Source organism: Lagenorhynchus albirostris, chromosome 20 (assembly GCF_949774975.1).
Source record: "Lagenorhynchus albirostris chromosome 20, mLagAlb1.1, whole genome shotgun sequence".
Lineage (NCBI taxonomy): Eukaryota > Metazoa > Chordata > Mammalia > Artiodactyla > Delphinidae > Lagenorhynchus > Lagenorhynchus albirostris.
Window position 1 is genome coordinate 44,221,904 of NC_083114.1, and position 17,540 is coordinate 44,239,443.

General features: G+C 34.8%; 1 protein-coding gene across 5 annotated transcripts in view; it reads right to left on the minus strand.

Annotated features, from left to right (window-relative positions):
• Window positions 1–17,540, minus strand: part of CDC27 (cell division cycle 27) — a 56,797-nt gene that overhangs the window by 7,692 nt on the left and 31,565 nt on the right. For 4 of the 5 annotated variants that reach the window (XR_009537552.1, XM_060134226.1, XM_060134222.1 and 1 more), the window contains 7 exons: window positions 16,943–17,058; window positions 8,807–8,906; window positions 7,372–7,579; window positions 6,987–7,159; window positions 3,847–3,999; window positions 2,730–2,938; window positions 767–884 (listed from right to left, as the gene is read on the minus strand). Coding sequence is in view for 4 of the 5 variants with exons in the window: in XM_060134226.1 (XP_059990209.1) it covers window positions 767–884; window positions 2,730–2,938; window positions 3,847–3,999; window positions 6,987–7,159; window positions 7,372–7,579; window positions 8,807–8,906; window positions 16,943–17,058 (1,077 nt within the window). In the remaining variant the exon portion in view is untranslated. The remainder of the gene's footprint in view (window positions 1–766; window positions 885–2,729; window positions 2,939–3,846; window positions 4,000–6,986; window positions 7,160–7,371; window positions 7,580–8,806; window positions 8,907–16,942; window positions 17,059–17,540) is intronic. The other variant, XM_060134224.1, reaches the window with a different exon arrangement.

Sequence of the window (17,540 nt, forward strand, 5' to 3'; positions counted from 1 at the left end):
TAGAATTCTTCCCCCAAAATGAACAGTGAAATTCCAAACTAATATAATTTTCCTCATATTGTACGCTTGCTCACACAAAAGCCAAACTTGCTGAGAGAAAGAAAAAGGGGCAGGGGAAGGAAAGAGGGAGAGGGGAAGGGGGTGAGAGGGCAAGAAAAAGAACTTAAGGTACCATGCTTGCAGAGAAACTAGTAAATGAGATTTTAAAAAGCAAACATACCTTTTCTCCTATCTTATCAAAGTACAACTTATTATCAGATACATTAAAAAAATATATAAAATTGGCAATCCACACTGCCTTATGATAATTTTAATTACTCCTGACATATCTATATCACTCAGAGGCTAAAATACAGGAAATAATTTGCCTTAAATTATTAATTACTTAATTTAGGAGCTAAATATTAATATGGAAAACTGCTTTCAAAAATATGAAGTATCTCATATGAGTGTTATAATAACACTCAAAAATATGAAGTATCTCATATGAATGTTATAATAACCCTATGAGGTATGCAAGGTGGTATTACTTGTCATTCATAAAATAGAACCTCAGAGAAATTAAGTAACTTGCCCAAGGAATGAGGGTACTCCAGTGATTTCTCTTTATGCCAAGCAAAAAGGCAATATTTTTGGCTGTAAAAGAATCTAGGATATTGTTTCAAGAATAACAATAACAAAAAGCCCTAATTTTCATTATAGCAATTAAGTCAATAACAAACATTTCAAAAGGGATTAACTGAACAATACTTAGAAAGCTACTTACTACTCCAATGTGGCAAAGCAAAACTGAACTTTGAGGGTTGATGTCAAGTGCTTTCTGGAAATGCATTTCTGCAAGGCTGAATTTTTCTTGCTTGTAATAAATCATTCCTAAACCATACCTGAGAGTTTAAAATAAAGTACAATTTTAGGGATATGAACTGCTAATTTAGTTCAACTAATAAAAGGATATGTATGGAATGTGGCATTTTAATAAACCAGTAGAAAAATACTGATGGTCTTAGGACAGGCAAAAATGATCAGTCATGATAAATTGTCAAAGAATTCTAGTCAATTCACTTTTACAGGTAAAAACAATAAATCCAATCCAGTCAATCAATCAATCAATCAAATAAAACTATAACAATGAGGGAAAAAAGAAACTACACCCTTAGACCCACCACTACAATCTAGATTTAGTAACTAATTTTTACTGAGTGGTTATCATGTGTGTGTGCCAAGAGTTTTGTTAAATTCTTTGTGTGATTTACCTCATTTAATCCTAGAAGGAACCAAGGAGATAGGTACTGTTACCAATCACATTTTTAAATAAAGAAACTGAGGCTTAGAGAAGTTAAATAACTTGCCCAAAGTTATACAGCTAATAAGGATTCTAATCAGTTCCTTCCTTTATGATTCTAGACCCTAAACTCCTAACAATGCTAATTCTATGTTATTTGTCCAAATGCATATATATTTTATACTATAATTAGAATATGCGTAGTGTCATGTTCTGCTTCCATCCCGTCTCCCCACTCACTGTGCCAAAAATATGCTCCTATAGATTTCAAAATTTACAGACTTCAAAATTAAATTTTTTAAAGGCTTCAAATAGACTTCAAAATTATACATTTTAAAGACTATGTAACAGTATAGTAACTTCACATACAGGTATTTTTCCTGAATTTTCAAAACATCAAATGAACACATTGTGACAGATTTACATTAAGGATCCCTCTTGGCTAAACTAGCTAATGATGATGGGGAATAAACACCAAATAATTAAGAAAAAAAGCACAACAGTATATCTGCTTTATTTGTGTGGTTTTGTTTATTATTATAATTGTGTTAGAGGTGAAGAAAAGGTATGAAAAGTTCTGTGCTAATAACGGTGAAAGTGGAGATAACTGAAGATTGGAGTTGGAAAAACAAATTTGCTTAATGTTTAGTTAAATACTTATATAGTTACCTAAATAACTCAATATTGAAATTCTTCTCAGTAAAAGCTTGCTAGTCTAAATATTCCTCCTTTTCTCTAATTGAAACAATTATTTTTATAGCATAATATTTGATATGGTAAAGTTTTTTTTAAGAACGCAACTATTGCAATATAGCAGAACAGACAGTACATATTTAAAAAACAACAGAAGTCCTATTAAGAACTGAGCTCTGAAAATATCACAGAGAACTTTATGTGAATGTTGGCAAGCCTGACTGTTTAATAGATCGGCAGAAGCCAGCACTTATCAGGCCATCTTTCAGGCAATGTAACTACTTAGAAATGAGATATCCATTAAAAAACACATATACACCAATGAAAAAATATATTTCAATAATCTAGTGCTTCAGATTTAGTGACAAATAGAAAATTGCTATAATGATTAACCCAAAAGATTAACCTTCCACAGTCCCAACCACTTTCTATTTTAATCACCATTTTAGTGTTCTAAGAAATAGTAGCAAATCAAAGTAACAAAACCACCTATTTTCAAAAATTTGGTAGGAGAAAAGGTTGAAACTGTTGAATATAAGGATCTGGAATTCTATTGGCATTAGTTAAGAGTTTGTTAAAGGTATAAATTTCACATAAAAAACCATTTTGGTTAGAAGTTATCAACTAGTAGGTACCATTCTCAAGTATTAGTTAGTAATCAAATTCATGACAACAAAGAGATATCTAATAAGAAAAATTACTGAGTATCAGCCCCATCAATAAGACACTGCCTTTGCACTTTGTTAGCACTTACCATGCATTATAATGTCTAGGATTGACTCTGATAGCATTTCGAAAACAAGCTAACGCTTTGTCTAATTCTTCAGTTAACACAAACTCATGCCCTAATAGAGTATAGGCATAAGCATAATTTGGATCAACCTGGATAGCTCTCTGGAAGAATTTAATCGCAATATCATGTTCCCGTTGCAAACTGAAACAGTTCCCTGCAGCACACCAGGCCTTAAAAAAATGGAAACAAGAACCAAATGCACAATTAAAATTTTGTTTTATTTTTTTCTAACAAAAGCAATCTATGACTAAAATCAAGACTCAGATCTTATTTAGAACAGAAAGACAGCAATTGAAAGAGTTTTAATATAGTCAATCCTCATTCATGGATTCCATATTGGCAAATTTGTCTACTTTCTAAAATTTATTTGTAAAACCAAAATCAATACTTGCAGTGCTTTAGTGATCACTGGTGGATCCAAGTGTGATATGTGTGTGTGTATTTCCCCTAGGAGCAATGGTTCAGTATTTGCCAATTCAGTGTTTATGGAGACTACAGAAGCTTAAATATGTTACAGAAGTACCACTAAATATTCTTGAGGTGCACAGAAATAAAATCCTTATAGGACTGAAACATGTAAACTGCGCCTATGTCTTAAAATGACAGTTAAAATTATTATTTTAATTTAAAATGAGCACTTTAAAAAAATCTCTATTTCTGTTTAATGAACTCTACTCTTGGTGACAACAGCAATTATAACAAAACCAAATCTTGATTAATCCTGAATGAAAAATCTGCTTTATGATTTTTCTATTTGTGAATCTGCACCATATACTCTAGGATTTCCCCTTCTTCTCTGAGTCCCTGCCTATACAGAAGAATACAAAAATAAGTGTGGGTGATACTAAATGAATGATTTGGGTCATTTCCGTTTGGTAAAGATGATCAAAAGATAGCTACAGGGAATTCCCTGGTGGTTCGGTGGTTAGGACTCTGCACTCTCACTGCCTAGGGCCTGGGTTCACTCCCTGGTCAGGGAACTAAAATCCCACAAGCTGCGCTGGTGAGGCAAAAAAAATAAAATAAAATAAAAATTAAAAAAGATAGCCACATAAGCAAAGTGTTTCAGTTAATTTACCTCTGGTGAATTTTTATCCATATCTGTTAAGTCTTTCGAAAGAACTGAAAGAGCAACATCCTTTTGAAGATGCCAAAGTGTTGTAGAGTAGATCTCCATGCCTTCGACTCTGTAATTCTCAATTCTTCTAACCTCTGAGAATATTCTTTCAGCCTGAAATATAAAAACTAGTAAGGGGAAAACAAGTTGATACAATTTACATATACAGAGGGAGAGTGCTGGGCACTGTTCTTATAGGACCTAAACGCTGCCTTGTTTTACAGTGTTTATGTGAACTAGTATTGATACTAACACATGGCCAAATTGAGCAACCTTCCATGGTAGGTCAAATATTGATGTAATCAGATTCACACTTAACCTAGTTTTTATAAACAAGTTATGGCAGGAACATGAATTCTGAAAAGAAAATTTGTTTCCACCAAAAAGACAGAAGAGAGATCTATACAAAGTTAATAATTTAAAAAGAAGTCAATTATTTTATTCTCAAAAAACACTATTCCATGTTTTAATTATGGCTTTATAGAATAACTCTCAGGGAAGGTGAGAGAAGAATGACCTGTGTAATACAAAACCTATTTTTGTACTGATTATTAAGAGGTTGAGCTGAAAACTTCAGGGGAAAAACAGGCTTGGCTGGCCACCAACCCTATGGCATGTTGAGCACTGAATATTTTCATCAATGTCTTACCTGCTAGGAACTATAGTCCCTGCCTAGTATAATTCCCTTTTCTTCTGCAGCACTCTCTTGACTTTAGGGTCCCTTCTCAGCTACCAGGTCAAAGTTTTTCCTCACCACACTCAAAGCTTCCAGAACTGTGCTTCTCTCCCCTGAAGTTTGAGGCTTTGGGTTATGTAGCTCCCCAGTTTATCAATTCAGTAAGTTAAAAATTCTGAAAGTCAAGTTTAGTTTAGAATAAGGAATATCTGGTCTACTCTTAATGAAATGAAGATGACAAAATATGGAAACAGAATTTATAAAACTAGAAAAATAGGAACAATTCTTACATATGGCCATATACTATCTAAATTTAGCTTAGATTTGTGACTTCCCTGAATCCCTTAAAAGTTATACAGATAAGTTTTTCAAATGGGCATTTTTCAAACAGGCATTGGTTAAGAGAAGACAGACCTAACCACCTGCTAAAATACAGGTTTTGGAAACCTTCTGGTTTAAAATTTTTCAGAATCTATTGCTTCCTCTGAAAAGTGACTGTGCCATACACAAAAAGGAAAATGAAAAAAAAACTTACTAAATTAAGTTGAAACAAAGGCTTTCTTTAGTTAAATATCTGGGTCTACATCTGCTCTATAATTAGGGGTAACAATAAAATTCATGTAAAGTACCTGTGAAACAATAAATAAGAAATAATCCACACAAAGCTTTTACCTGTGTACCAATTAAAAAAACCACAATCCAGCAATGAAAAAGTCTTTCTGTCTACAACTCTTTTTTCTTTAGTACTCAAAATTACAAGATAAATTACAATTTATTACAAGATTGATTACAAAAATTATAAGATAAATTACAATTGTAATTTACAATAAATTTCAATTCTGCATTTATTCTCTACCTGGAAGTACACTTCACCCCTAGAGCTTTGCATGGCTCATTCAGGGAGAAGTAACCTTTTTCTGAGCATCTTTTTTTTTTTTTTTTTTTTTTTTGCGGTACGCGGGCCTCTCACTGCCGTGGCCTCTCCCGTTGCAGAGCACAGGCTCCGGACGCGCACCGGGTCACGAACCCGCGTCCCCTGCATCGGCAGGCGGACCCCCAACCACTGCGCCACCAGGGAAGCCCTCTGAGCATGTTTTTTAAAAAATAGCACCATAATTCACTGTCTCCCAATCTCCTTACCATGCCTCATTTTTCTTTCATATGACTTATTGCTATGTCATATGCTTATTGCTATTATTATTGCTATTTCTTTCATATGCTTATTGCCTGTCCTTATATATTTATTGGCTTACAATATGTCTCTTACTAGAAAGTAAGCTCTCTGAAGGCAAGCAATTATCTGTCTAGCTATATTACAGTACAGAATAGAGTCTAGGATACAACATGCACTCAAATATATGCTGAAAGTAATCAGGGCAAATAAGTGACCTTATTATCAACTTTAAATAATTTATGTTAGAGAAATTTTACTAATATATAGGTTTCTTAAAGTTTTTTTTAAACGTTTTTCTAATTTTAAGTTTAGGGGCAGGGGGATGAAGTGCTTTGAAAGAAGAAATGGGGAGTAAATTAGAATTTTCTTTGGCTTTAGGCTAATCATCCTCTCCTTTCCTGATTTAAACAGATAACTTAAGCAACAAATATAATTAAAATTAAAATGATAAAAGCCTTGTAATATGGACATTATGTTCTCCATTACATACAACTTTCTCCATAGTATTAAATTTATAAAACATACTAAATGCCAAAAAGTCATCCCAGTAAGAACTCTATATATATAGTAGAAAGAATTGATTATAAACATCTATTACATGGTAAATACACATTTTCAGATCCAACTAAGTAGAGTACAAATGTTTCACATAAGAATGTATCGATGGGGACCTCCCTGGTGGTCCAGGGGTAAAGAACCCACCTTTCAAGCAGGGGACACGGGTTCCATCTCTGGTCGGGAACTAAGATCCCACATGCTGTGGGGCAACTAAGCCCACGTGCCACAACTATTGAGCTCACGCCTCAAAGAGAGAGCCCGCATGCCACAAACTACAGAGCCCGCGTGCCACAACTAGAGAGAGAATACCTTCCTGCCACAACTAGAGAGACACCCAAGCAGACCATGTGCCGTAACAAAAAGATCCTGCATGCCTCAACAAAGATCCTGTGTGCCCCAACTAAGACCCAACACAAGCCAAAAAAAAAAAGGAAAAATAAATTTAAAAAAGAAAAGAATGTATGGATGACTTGGGTTCTCTACAAATCTATCTCAAGTAATCCCAAAGAATTTAAACTACCCCTTAACACAAGAAAGAATTGTGCTTTTATATATATATATATAGTGACAAAATAAATATAGACATTACATAATAAATACTGACCCTTTATATCTAGGCTTCTCAAGCATAAGCATTTTAATTAAATTTAAATTATCTCTAGAAAGGCATATATAACTGTTTTTCATACTTACTTGCATGTACTCTGAAAGTTCAAAATAGGCCCTTCCAATCTGGCACAGGACCCAACCAGTATTGTAGTGGTGAGAAGGTAGGTGGCTCAAGATATTTATAGCTTCTTTGCAGTTGTATGAGCACAAAGCTAAATAACCTTTCCCCATTTCACGAAGAAGGCTCATCAAACCTTCTAGGAGAAAACAATGTAGTAAACAAAGGGGAAAAACACAGTAAAGCAGTCTGGTTTTCTAGAAAGGCTAATTACAAAATAATTCATTAAAAATTCCAACATCTATCCAGGAAAAAATGGAAAGCACTTTAATGAACATAAATAAATTCACTTAAAATAAGTGAATAAAATAAAATAAAATACAAAGAAGACATTAAGCATTTAAAACAGACCTGCTGCTGCTTTCTGTAGATTAAATGCCTGGATCTGAGGTGTGATTGTGGAGATTTTCCCTTCTGAAATGATTGCAGAGTCTAATTTAGTTATTTCTAGGCTATCATTTATGTTAGGTTGAGTTATTCCTCCTTTATTAGTTTTACTTTTTGTTTTTCTGTTTGGGATTTTAGGTGGAAACTTCATTTTTAATTTTTTGCTATTCTCCTGTAACAAGAAGGAAAATCCCACACTTATTATACTCATTTATTTTAGACATCCCCCCAACCCTTTTCTCACGTATTAGATATAAAATAAACAGTTTTGATTGATCTGTATTTTTCTCAGAAAACAAGTCATCAGTCATTTAATTTGGAACGCAACAATTCTGAAAATAAATCATAGTAACTAACTAGTGTTTAAGGTACATTAGCTTTAAGCATTTCTCTTTATTGAAAGTATATCACTTTTGGGACTTCCCTGGTGGTCCAATGGCTAAGAATCCACCTTCCAATGCAGGAGACGTGGGTTCGATCCCTGGCTGGGGAACTAAGATCCCACATGCCGTGGGGCAACTAGGCCCATGAACCACAACTAGAGAGAAGCCCACGTGCCGCAACTACGAGCCAATGCAGCCAAATAAATAAACAAACATTTTTTAAAAAACCATCACTTTCATTTATTATTTAAAAATAAGAAAGTAAAAAAAAATAAATAAATAAGAAAGTAAGTAGATACAACAACTATCTAATTGTCTCAGAGCATTGTAATTTATAAGGTACAAAATTGCTGATCTATATATGTCAAAGTTAAAGACTGTCCATAATATTTGTCAATAGATGAAGAAAATTTACCAAAGGTATAAGTTCCTCCAATTGTGCAAAGAAACGTGCAAAGAAAACACAGAAAATTTCCATTTACTCTTCCCACAACTTTTAGCAATGGTAACATTTGACATAACCGTAGTACACCATCAAATCCAGGAAATTGGAATTGGTACAACACTAGCAACCAAAACTATAGATCTTATTTGGATTTCATCAGTTTTCACATGCACCTTTTAAAAAATTTTGGTGTGTATACTTCAGTATAATTTTGTCACATGTATGGATCTGTGTAATCAACTACCACAATAAAGATACAGGACTGCTCTACCACTACACAAAGAAATTCCCTTGTGCTATGCTGTAAAAGTCACATCCTCCCCTCAGTTCTAGCTCCTAATAACCACTGACCTGCTCTCCATCACTATAATTTTGTAATTTCTACAATGTTATATTTATTAAAGGACCAAGAAAATTTACAAATGTTACAGATGGTCCTCCAAATTAAAAAACATTAAAAAATTTTTAAATAGTCTCCTAATTTATTCATCAGACATTGAGTCATCGATGAACAGAAATTTTAGAGGAGGAAGCATTAAGTAAATGTGATATACAGAAATCTTTAAATTACCTTGGTTGTAGAGCTGTCACTAGTAAAAAGTCGTGAACTTCTTCGAGGCAGTGCATTTGGGGGAGATGTGATAGTGGGGCTCAATACCTGAGGTGTTGTACTAAAAAATTATAAAAGTAGACATTAAAAAAACCCCTCAGTTTATGACCATTAACTATTGTTTCAATTCAAGTATATTAAAAAATAAGCATTCAACATGTTCGCATTCTAAAATTGATGACATCAGTCCTTTTCTCATCCCCCTATGAAAACTCTTATTTAAAAAATGATTCTTGTTACGATAAAATGATAAAAATTATAGCACAGATCTTCACTCTATCTGAAATTGCTAATTTGAACTTAAAACAATCCACATAAAAATTATGGGTCAATAAATAGTAAACACATCTATAAACCAATTATCTCTAGTCCTCATTTGCAACTATAGCAAGTTAGAGAAAAAGAAAAAGAAAGCTGGACATGGACAGTCTAAATGTGGGGTATTTGCCAACAAATAAATACCACTAGAACAATTGATACCTGGGAAGTTATTACCCTGTAAATTCAAACAGCCACACCAAGGGATTATTCTGTTTAGAGCAAAAGGAATCTAATAATCACTTGGATAGATTTTTTTTTTTACTTTAAAGGCAAATCTTAAGATATAAGAATTCTATTCTTGATACACACACTATACATAAAATAGATAAACAAGGATTTACTGTATAGCACAGGGAACTATATTCAGTATCTTATAATAACCTACAATGGAAAAGAATCTGAAAAAGAATATATGTGTATGTATATATATATATATGTATGTATGTAAAACAAATCATTTTGCTGTACACCTGAAACTAATACAATTTTGTAAATCAACTATAGTTCAATTACAAAAAAAAGAATTCCATTGTTAGAAAGCAAGCAGATTTAAACCTCAAATTATCTAATTGACAGTAAGTCTATGGACTAAACTATTTACAGTTTATACAGCTTATGGGAAATCCTACTAATTACCTGAGTCTGGGTCAAAGAAGCTTCTGAAAATAAAAGAGAAGCTGACCAGTGAATAAAAGAATGCACAGGCTTTCAAAGATACAATCTCAATGTAGAGATTTCAGCAAGTGAGGTCATTTGGGTTGACCAATTTACTTTTTAATGATAATTTTTTTATTAATACTATTTTTTTTAGCACAGTTTAAGGTTCACAGCAAAACTGAGGGGAAGGTGCAGAGAATTTCTATATACTCCCTGCTCCCACACATGCACAGCCTCCCCCGTTATCAGCATCCCCCACCAAAGTGGAACAATGTTACAGTTGATGAATCTACAGTGACTATCACATTGTCACTCATTGATAATCATCCAAAGCCCACAGTTTACCTTAGAGGTCACTCTTGGTTTTGTATATTCTATGGGTTTGGAAAAATGTATTATGACATGCATCCATCATTATATTATCATACAGAATGTTTTCACTGCCCTAAAAATCCTCTGTGCTCTGCCTACTCATCCCTCCTCCTTCCTTGGCAACTACTTACCTTTTTACTGTTTCCATAGTTTTGCCTTTTCCAGAAACCTATTCATTTTTAAAAGTACCATTATCCTTTACTTGGCAGTAACAACTATGTGTCATTTATACTATACATGTAAGCTATATTTTGTCAATAAGATTACGTAACTATAGAAAAGACTTTTGCCTGAGAAGTAGGAGGGAATAACTTCATAGTATGGAGCAGTTTATAGGGAGGACAAGCCTGAGAAAGATGCTGAGCTTGCTTTAAACAGGCAAAAGGCTACATGAGGGTAACATACATCTTGTGGGGGTAGAAGTAAAAATAATAAGAGAGTTCTGGGGCTAGGACGTTAAAGAAGACATCCCTGTATTATAATTTTCATTAGGGTTCTGTTAGCTCCAAAGGGCCATCTGACAAAATAAAAAACTCAAAGTCTGACAGGCACCAGAAAAGTGAAACAGGATACTGCATCTGTTTAACTAGGAGTTTGACACTGAAAGGCATGTGCTCCAGAATCAGACTGTTGAAGTTTAAAATCAGGTTCTACCACTTACTACTTAATTTGACTATGTGCCAATTATATGAAATACCATTTAAAAAAGTTTTTGTAAATAGCATCATCTTATGGCTTTGCAATAAAATATGAAATATCCTAGTAATTATAGGAAAATGCCTTGGAAAGATTATAGAAATGATTTTTAGAGGTTAACATGTGGAGAAAACGATGACCCACAAACTTTCTTGGGTGATTTAGCTAAGAGTACTAAATAAAAGAACAGACTTCTACCAATTATGATAGAGTAATATGGAATTATTTATTCCAGATTTATTCTCCCATCTTAATCAACTATAATACTGAACAAAATATATGAAACAATGTTTTTCAGACACTGGACAGCAGGTAGCACATGCCTGAGGAAAGTTCTGAGGATGCAGGGCAGGGAAGGGGAACACAACTAGAGCTCAGTGGACTCCATGTGTTGAGAAGAAAATGTTGAGAATTCAGGGAAGCCAAGGCAGTTAGAATCTGCAGGTTGCAGCACCAGAAAGGAGAGCGCTACAAAGAGGGGAGCTCCAAAGATCTGTAAGAGGTTTCCTTAGAGTCTTCAGTTGAAAACTGACCAGTGCAGGTGTTTGAGTGTTGTACGATAATTTGCCTAGTCTTGTCCCAAGTTGTTGATAGGGAGCTTTTAAATCTTCAGAATTTCCCAAGTGATATCTTTGTTACTCATTGTGGGTGTCTGGGACCATGCCTAAGTTTATGCTAATGAAGTGACTCATGGTGGGGTCCTAGATAGTTTCAGGATGGGGGGCTGGCCATATTGGAAAGATTAACCATGTGATTAGAGGACTGGACTTTGAGCTAGGTGATATTAGCCTGACCTCCTCCAGGAAGGGGAAGGTGGCTGGAGACTAAGTTCATTCAAGGGATCAATGACACAATATATCATGCCTATGTAATAAAACCCATTAAAAACTCTGAACATCAAATCTTGGTTGAGTTTCCTGGTTGATGAACACACAGATATGCCGAGAGGGTGACATCTCGATTCCACATGGAGACAGAGGCTCTTGTATTCAGTACTCTCCCAGATCTTAACTTATGGGTCTCATTTGTCTGGTCCTGCTCTGTATCTTTTATAATAAAACTGTAATTTTAAGTATAGCACTCTCCTAGATTCTGTAAGTTGTTCTAGCAAATTATCAAACCTGAGGGGCTAGCATGAATCCTCAAATTTGTAGCCAGTTGGCTAGAAGTGTGAGTGGCCTGGGGAACCCCTGAGCTTGTAACTGGCAAGTCAGTAAGACTTGATGACAGTCTTGTTGGGACTGTGACCATAGCCTGCAAAATCTATGCTAAGTCTGGGTAGTTAGCATCAGAATTGCTTTACAGTATTGCAGTGAGGAAACTACCAGAATGTGGTGAAAGAACTACTGAAAAGGAGCAGGCAGAACAATTCTTGGAGCTCACCTTGGTCTGGGAATGGCTCATATATTCAATAGCCAGAGTGAAAAAACCTCATACTAAACAGAACATTGAGTAGAGTATTTAAAGTGGGGCAAAATTAATCCAGACTAAAGGCTGCTCTTGTCCCACCGAACAAATTAAAAAGCAAAACCTGAAAGGATCAAGCTGTTAACAAGTAATTTAAGTGCATCCCACATATGGTCACCTTATCTTTGATAAAGGAGGCAAGAATATACAATGGAGAAAAGACAGCCTCTTCAATAAGTGGTGCTGGGAAAACTGGACAGCTACATGTAAAAGAATGAAATTAGAACACTCCCTAACACCACACACAAAAATAAACTCAAAATGGATTAAAGACCTAAATGTAAGGCCAAACACTATAAAACTCTTAGAGGAAAACATAGGCAGAACACGCTATGACATAAATCACAGCAAGATCCTTTTTGACCCACCTCCTAGAGAAATGGAAATAAAAACAAAAATAAACAAATGGGACCTAATGAAACTTAAAAGCACAGCAAAGGAAACCATAAACAAGACGAAAAGACAGCCCTCAGAATGGGAGAAAATATTTGCAAACGAAGCAACTGACCAATTAATCTCCAAAATATACAAGCAGCTCATGCAGCTCAATATCAAAAAAACAAACAACCCAATCCAAAAATGGGCAGAAGACCTAAATAGACATTTCTCCAAAGAAGATACACACATTGCCAACAAACACATGAAAGGATGCTCAACATCACTAATCATTAGAAAAATGCAAATCAAAACTACAATGAGGTATCACCTCACACTGGTCAGAATGGCCATCATCAAAAAATCTACAAACAATAAATGCTGGAGAAGGTGTGGAGAAAAGGGAACCCTCTTGCACTGTTGGTGGGAATGTGAATTGATACAGCCACTATGGAGAACAGAATGGAGGTTCCTTAAAAAACTAAAAATAGAACTACCATATGACACAGCAATCCCACTACTGGGCATATACCCTGAGAAAACCATAATTCAAAAAAAGTCATGTACCACAATGTTCATTGCAGCACTATTTACAGGAGTCAGGACATGGAAGCAACCTAAGTGTCCAATGACAGATGAATGGACAAAGAAGATGTGGCACATATATACAATGGAATATTACTCAGCCACAAAAAGAAACAAAATTGAGTTATTTGTAGTGAGGTGGATGGACCTAGAATCTGTCGTACAGAGTAAAGTAAGTCAGAAAGAGAAAAACAAATACCGTATGCTAACACATATATATGGAATCTAAAAAAAAAAATGGTTCTGAAGAACCTAGGGGCAGGACAGGAATAAAGACGCAGATGTAGAGAATGGACTTGAGGACATGGGGAGGGGGAAGGGTAAGCTGGGACGAAGTGAGAGAGTGGCATTGACATATATACACTACCAAATGTAAAACAGATAGCTAGTGAGAAGCAGCTGCATAGCACAAGAAGATAAGCTCAGTGCTTTGTGACCACCTAGAGGGGTGGGACAGGGAGGGTGGGAGGGAGACACAAGAGGGAGGGGATATGGGGTTATGTGTATACGTATAGCTGATTCACTTTGTTATACAGCAGCGACTAACACAACAATGTAAAGCAATTATACTCCAATAAAGATATTAAAAAAAAAATTTAAGTGCATCCCAGAACAAAACTTGAAAAATACTTAAAAGGATACAAAAAGTCCAGCATTCAACCACGTAAAATTTCCAATAACCGGCATACAAAAAAACCCTGGCATGGAAAGAAGCAGAAAAATATAACCTATACTGAAGAGAAAAACCAATCAATAAAAAACAGACACAGTAAGACTTAGTAGTTAAGATCATTAGAAGAGCTACTATAAAATGTAGTTCCGTATGTTAAAAAAGGTAGAAGAAAGCACAGGCATGTTAAGGAGAGAACCAAATCAAACTTCTAGAGATGAAAAACAGAATGCCTAAGATAAAATACACACACACACACACACACACACACACACACACACACACACACACACACACACACACACACACACACACACTGAATGGGATTAACAGCAGATTAGACACTGCAGAAGAAAAGATTCGTTAGCTTGATGACACAGTAGTAAACCCTATCCAAAATGAAAGAGAAGAAAAAGACTGGAAACAAAAAAGAACAGAGTATTAGTGAACTGTGGGACAACTTTAAACAGTCTAATATACATGTACTTAAAGTCCCAGAATGAGAGAGAAGGACATGGACAGAAAAAGTATTTGAAGAAATAATGGCCCCAAATTAGCTAAATTTGATGAAAACTATCAACTTCCAGATCCAAGGAGCTCAATGAATTTGAAGGCCAAGAAAGGAGAAAACACACTACAGCACATCATAATCAAATGGCTTAATTATCAGTGATAAAGAAAATATCTTAAGAGTCAGAGAAAAGAGACAGATTACATACATAGAGAAACAAAAATGAGGATGGCAACAGGCTTCTTGTCAGAAGCAATGCAAGCCAGTAGACAGGAACGCAACATCTTTAAAGAAAAAAAAAACTGTCAACTAGAATTCCATACCCAGGACTTCCCTGGTGGTCCAATGGGTAAGACTCCGTGCTCCCAATACATGGGGCCCGGGTTTGATCCCTGGTCGGGGAACTGTTAGATCTTGCATTCATGCCACAACTAAGGGTCCACATGCTGAAACTAAGAAGCCCACATGCTGCAACTAATAAGTCCACATGCCACAACTAAAGATTCCGCATGCCTCAACGAAGATTCTGCATGCTGCAACTAAGACATAGTGCAGCCAAAATAAATAAATATTTAAAAAAAGAATTCAATACCCAGTGAAAATATCTTTCAGAAATAAAAACAAAGGTGAACTTAAAACTTTCTTCTGCATACAAAGGCTGAAAAAAAATTCATTACCAACAGACCTAGACTACAAGAAGTGTTAAAAGAAGTCCTTCAAGATGAAGAAAAAAAAAGTACCAAATTGAAATTTGGATCTACAGAAAGAAACAGAGCGCCAGAAACAGTAAATATGTGGGTATCTATAAAACAGACTTCTTTTTCTTATTAAAAAAAAGTCTCTGTTAAAGATAACTATTTAAGGCAGAAACTACAACAATCACTCTGAAGTAAAATATATGACAGCAATAGCATACAGACTGAGAGAGGAGCATGAAAATATACCGTTATAAGGTTTTATACTGTATGTGACATGGTAAAGTATTACGTGAAGGTAGACTGTGATAAGTTAAAATGTGTAATATAAACCCTAAAACGACCTCTAAAAAGACAAAATAAAGAGTAAGTGTTAATAAGGCAATGTTATGGATTGAATTGTATCTCCAAAAGGATATGTTGAAGCCCTAACCCCTGGTACTGTTAATGTGATCTTTTTTGGAAATATGGTCTTTTTAGATGTAATCAAGTTAAGATGAGGTCATCAGGGTGGGCCCTAAATCAACATGACTGATGTCCTAATAAGAAAAAGGAAATCTGAATATAGAGGCACACAGAGAAGATGGCTATGTGGAGACAGAGGCAAATACTGAGTTGTACTACCACAAAATAAGGAATGCCTGGGGCTACGAGAAGCTAGAAAGATAAGGATCCTCTCCTAGTGGCTTCAGAAGAAGCATGGCCCTGTCTATACCTTGATTTTGGATTATAGCTTCTAGAACTGTAAGTGAATAAATTTCTGTTGTTTTAAGCCACCCAGTTTGTGGTACTTTGTTACAGTAGCTGTAGGAAACTAAAACAAGCAATAAAGAAGATAAAGTGGTGTATATCAACAATACCTTAACTTAAAAAAAGAGAAGATAAAATGGAATTAATAATACAAAGAACACAAAATCATTATAGTTGATGCATATTAGTTAGTATATTTGTTTAAAGTGAAATGTATAATTCAGTAAATTATGTTTATGTATTCTTCAAGACTAGCATATACTTGGCCTGATTAATGCTGCTCTGCAGGAGGCCTCAGGCTCCTTCTCATAACTGAGCCTGAGGCAATCACTGTCACCTGCCTGAGAGCTGGCTCTCATGATGAGACGTACCATCCTGGCATTTTAGAAATATTGAGGCCTTTTATATAGTCAAGGTGTATGCGCACGTACGTCTGTTTTAAGACTTATGGTACATGTTCATTATTTTAGGAGACAAAGTTGGAGCTTTCTCTTAAAATATTAGCTATAATTTATTTTTGAGTCCTTGAACAAGAGAGATCCTACTTAACACCACTTCTGTGTGGAAATGGATTCATTATTTGAAGATTTATTGGAAGATTAGTATTATGATCCGTTTATAGAAATGCATAATAGGGGAAGGGGAGAATAATCTATCTGTACTTGACCAGTGGAGAAGGTCATATAAAAAAAGAAGAAAATTATTTTGGAGGACTGCTCAGAATATCTAGTTCAAACAAATTCATGAGGCAATTAGAGTAAAAAGGTATTTTAGCTAACTCTTGTCTTTATTTGCATAATAATACTCAACTAAAAATTAAACTCGTTTTTCAGTAAGTTAGAAATTTCAAATTTAACATATTCAAAATTTAAAATAGTCATTCTAGAATTCTTGGGACAGTCAAAACCTGCCTAAACTGAAGGATTAAAATCATGTTTCACAATAAGAAACAATATCAAATAATGAACAGTATCAAATAATGACACCATAATAAATACCTTGTTTGTGGGCCAGAACTTTGTGTTTGTGCAACAAGAATTGGAGTTACCTCTCGACTGTTTCCACTCTGTGAGAAGACAGACTTTGTTCCAGTTTGGCCGATTCTGGCAACAGACTGTAAAACACAAAAAGTCTAAGGTTTGTGAATTATAAATTGCACTGTAAATGATAAAAGACATCATGATGTGCCCATCTACATTTTCCTAATACAAGATTTCATATTATATACTGTCTGTCATCTGAAAACACAAACTATTAATGTCATTATTTATGTCATTTTAGGTTAATTTAATGTTATATTAGAATGAACATCAGCCTATTTCTTCATATTAACCTCAGTATTTTTACCCTTACACTATCCTTTCATCTTTCAACTTTAGTTTCCAGGGAAAGGCTCAAAATTCCTAGAAGCCATTTATTTATCTATCTTTCCCAGTTGGGCTAAATGCTGAAGAACTTTAAGACAGCTACTATTCTCAAGATTTATGATCTAACTTAGTATACATAAAAAAATAATAATACAGCAAGATTTTATATCCCTTCTTTGGCACTTAGTAAAAACAGTTCTAGAGTAATTCAGAGGAGTAAATTAAAAAA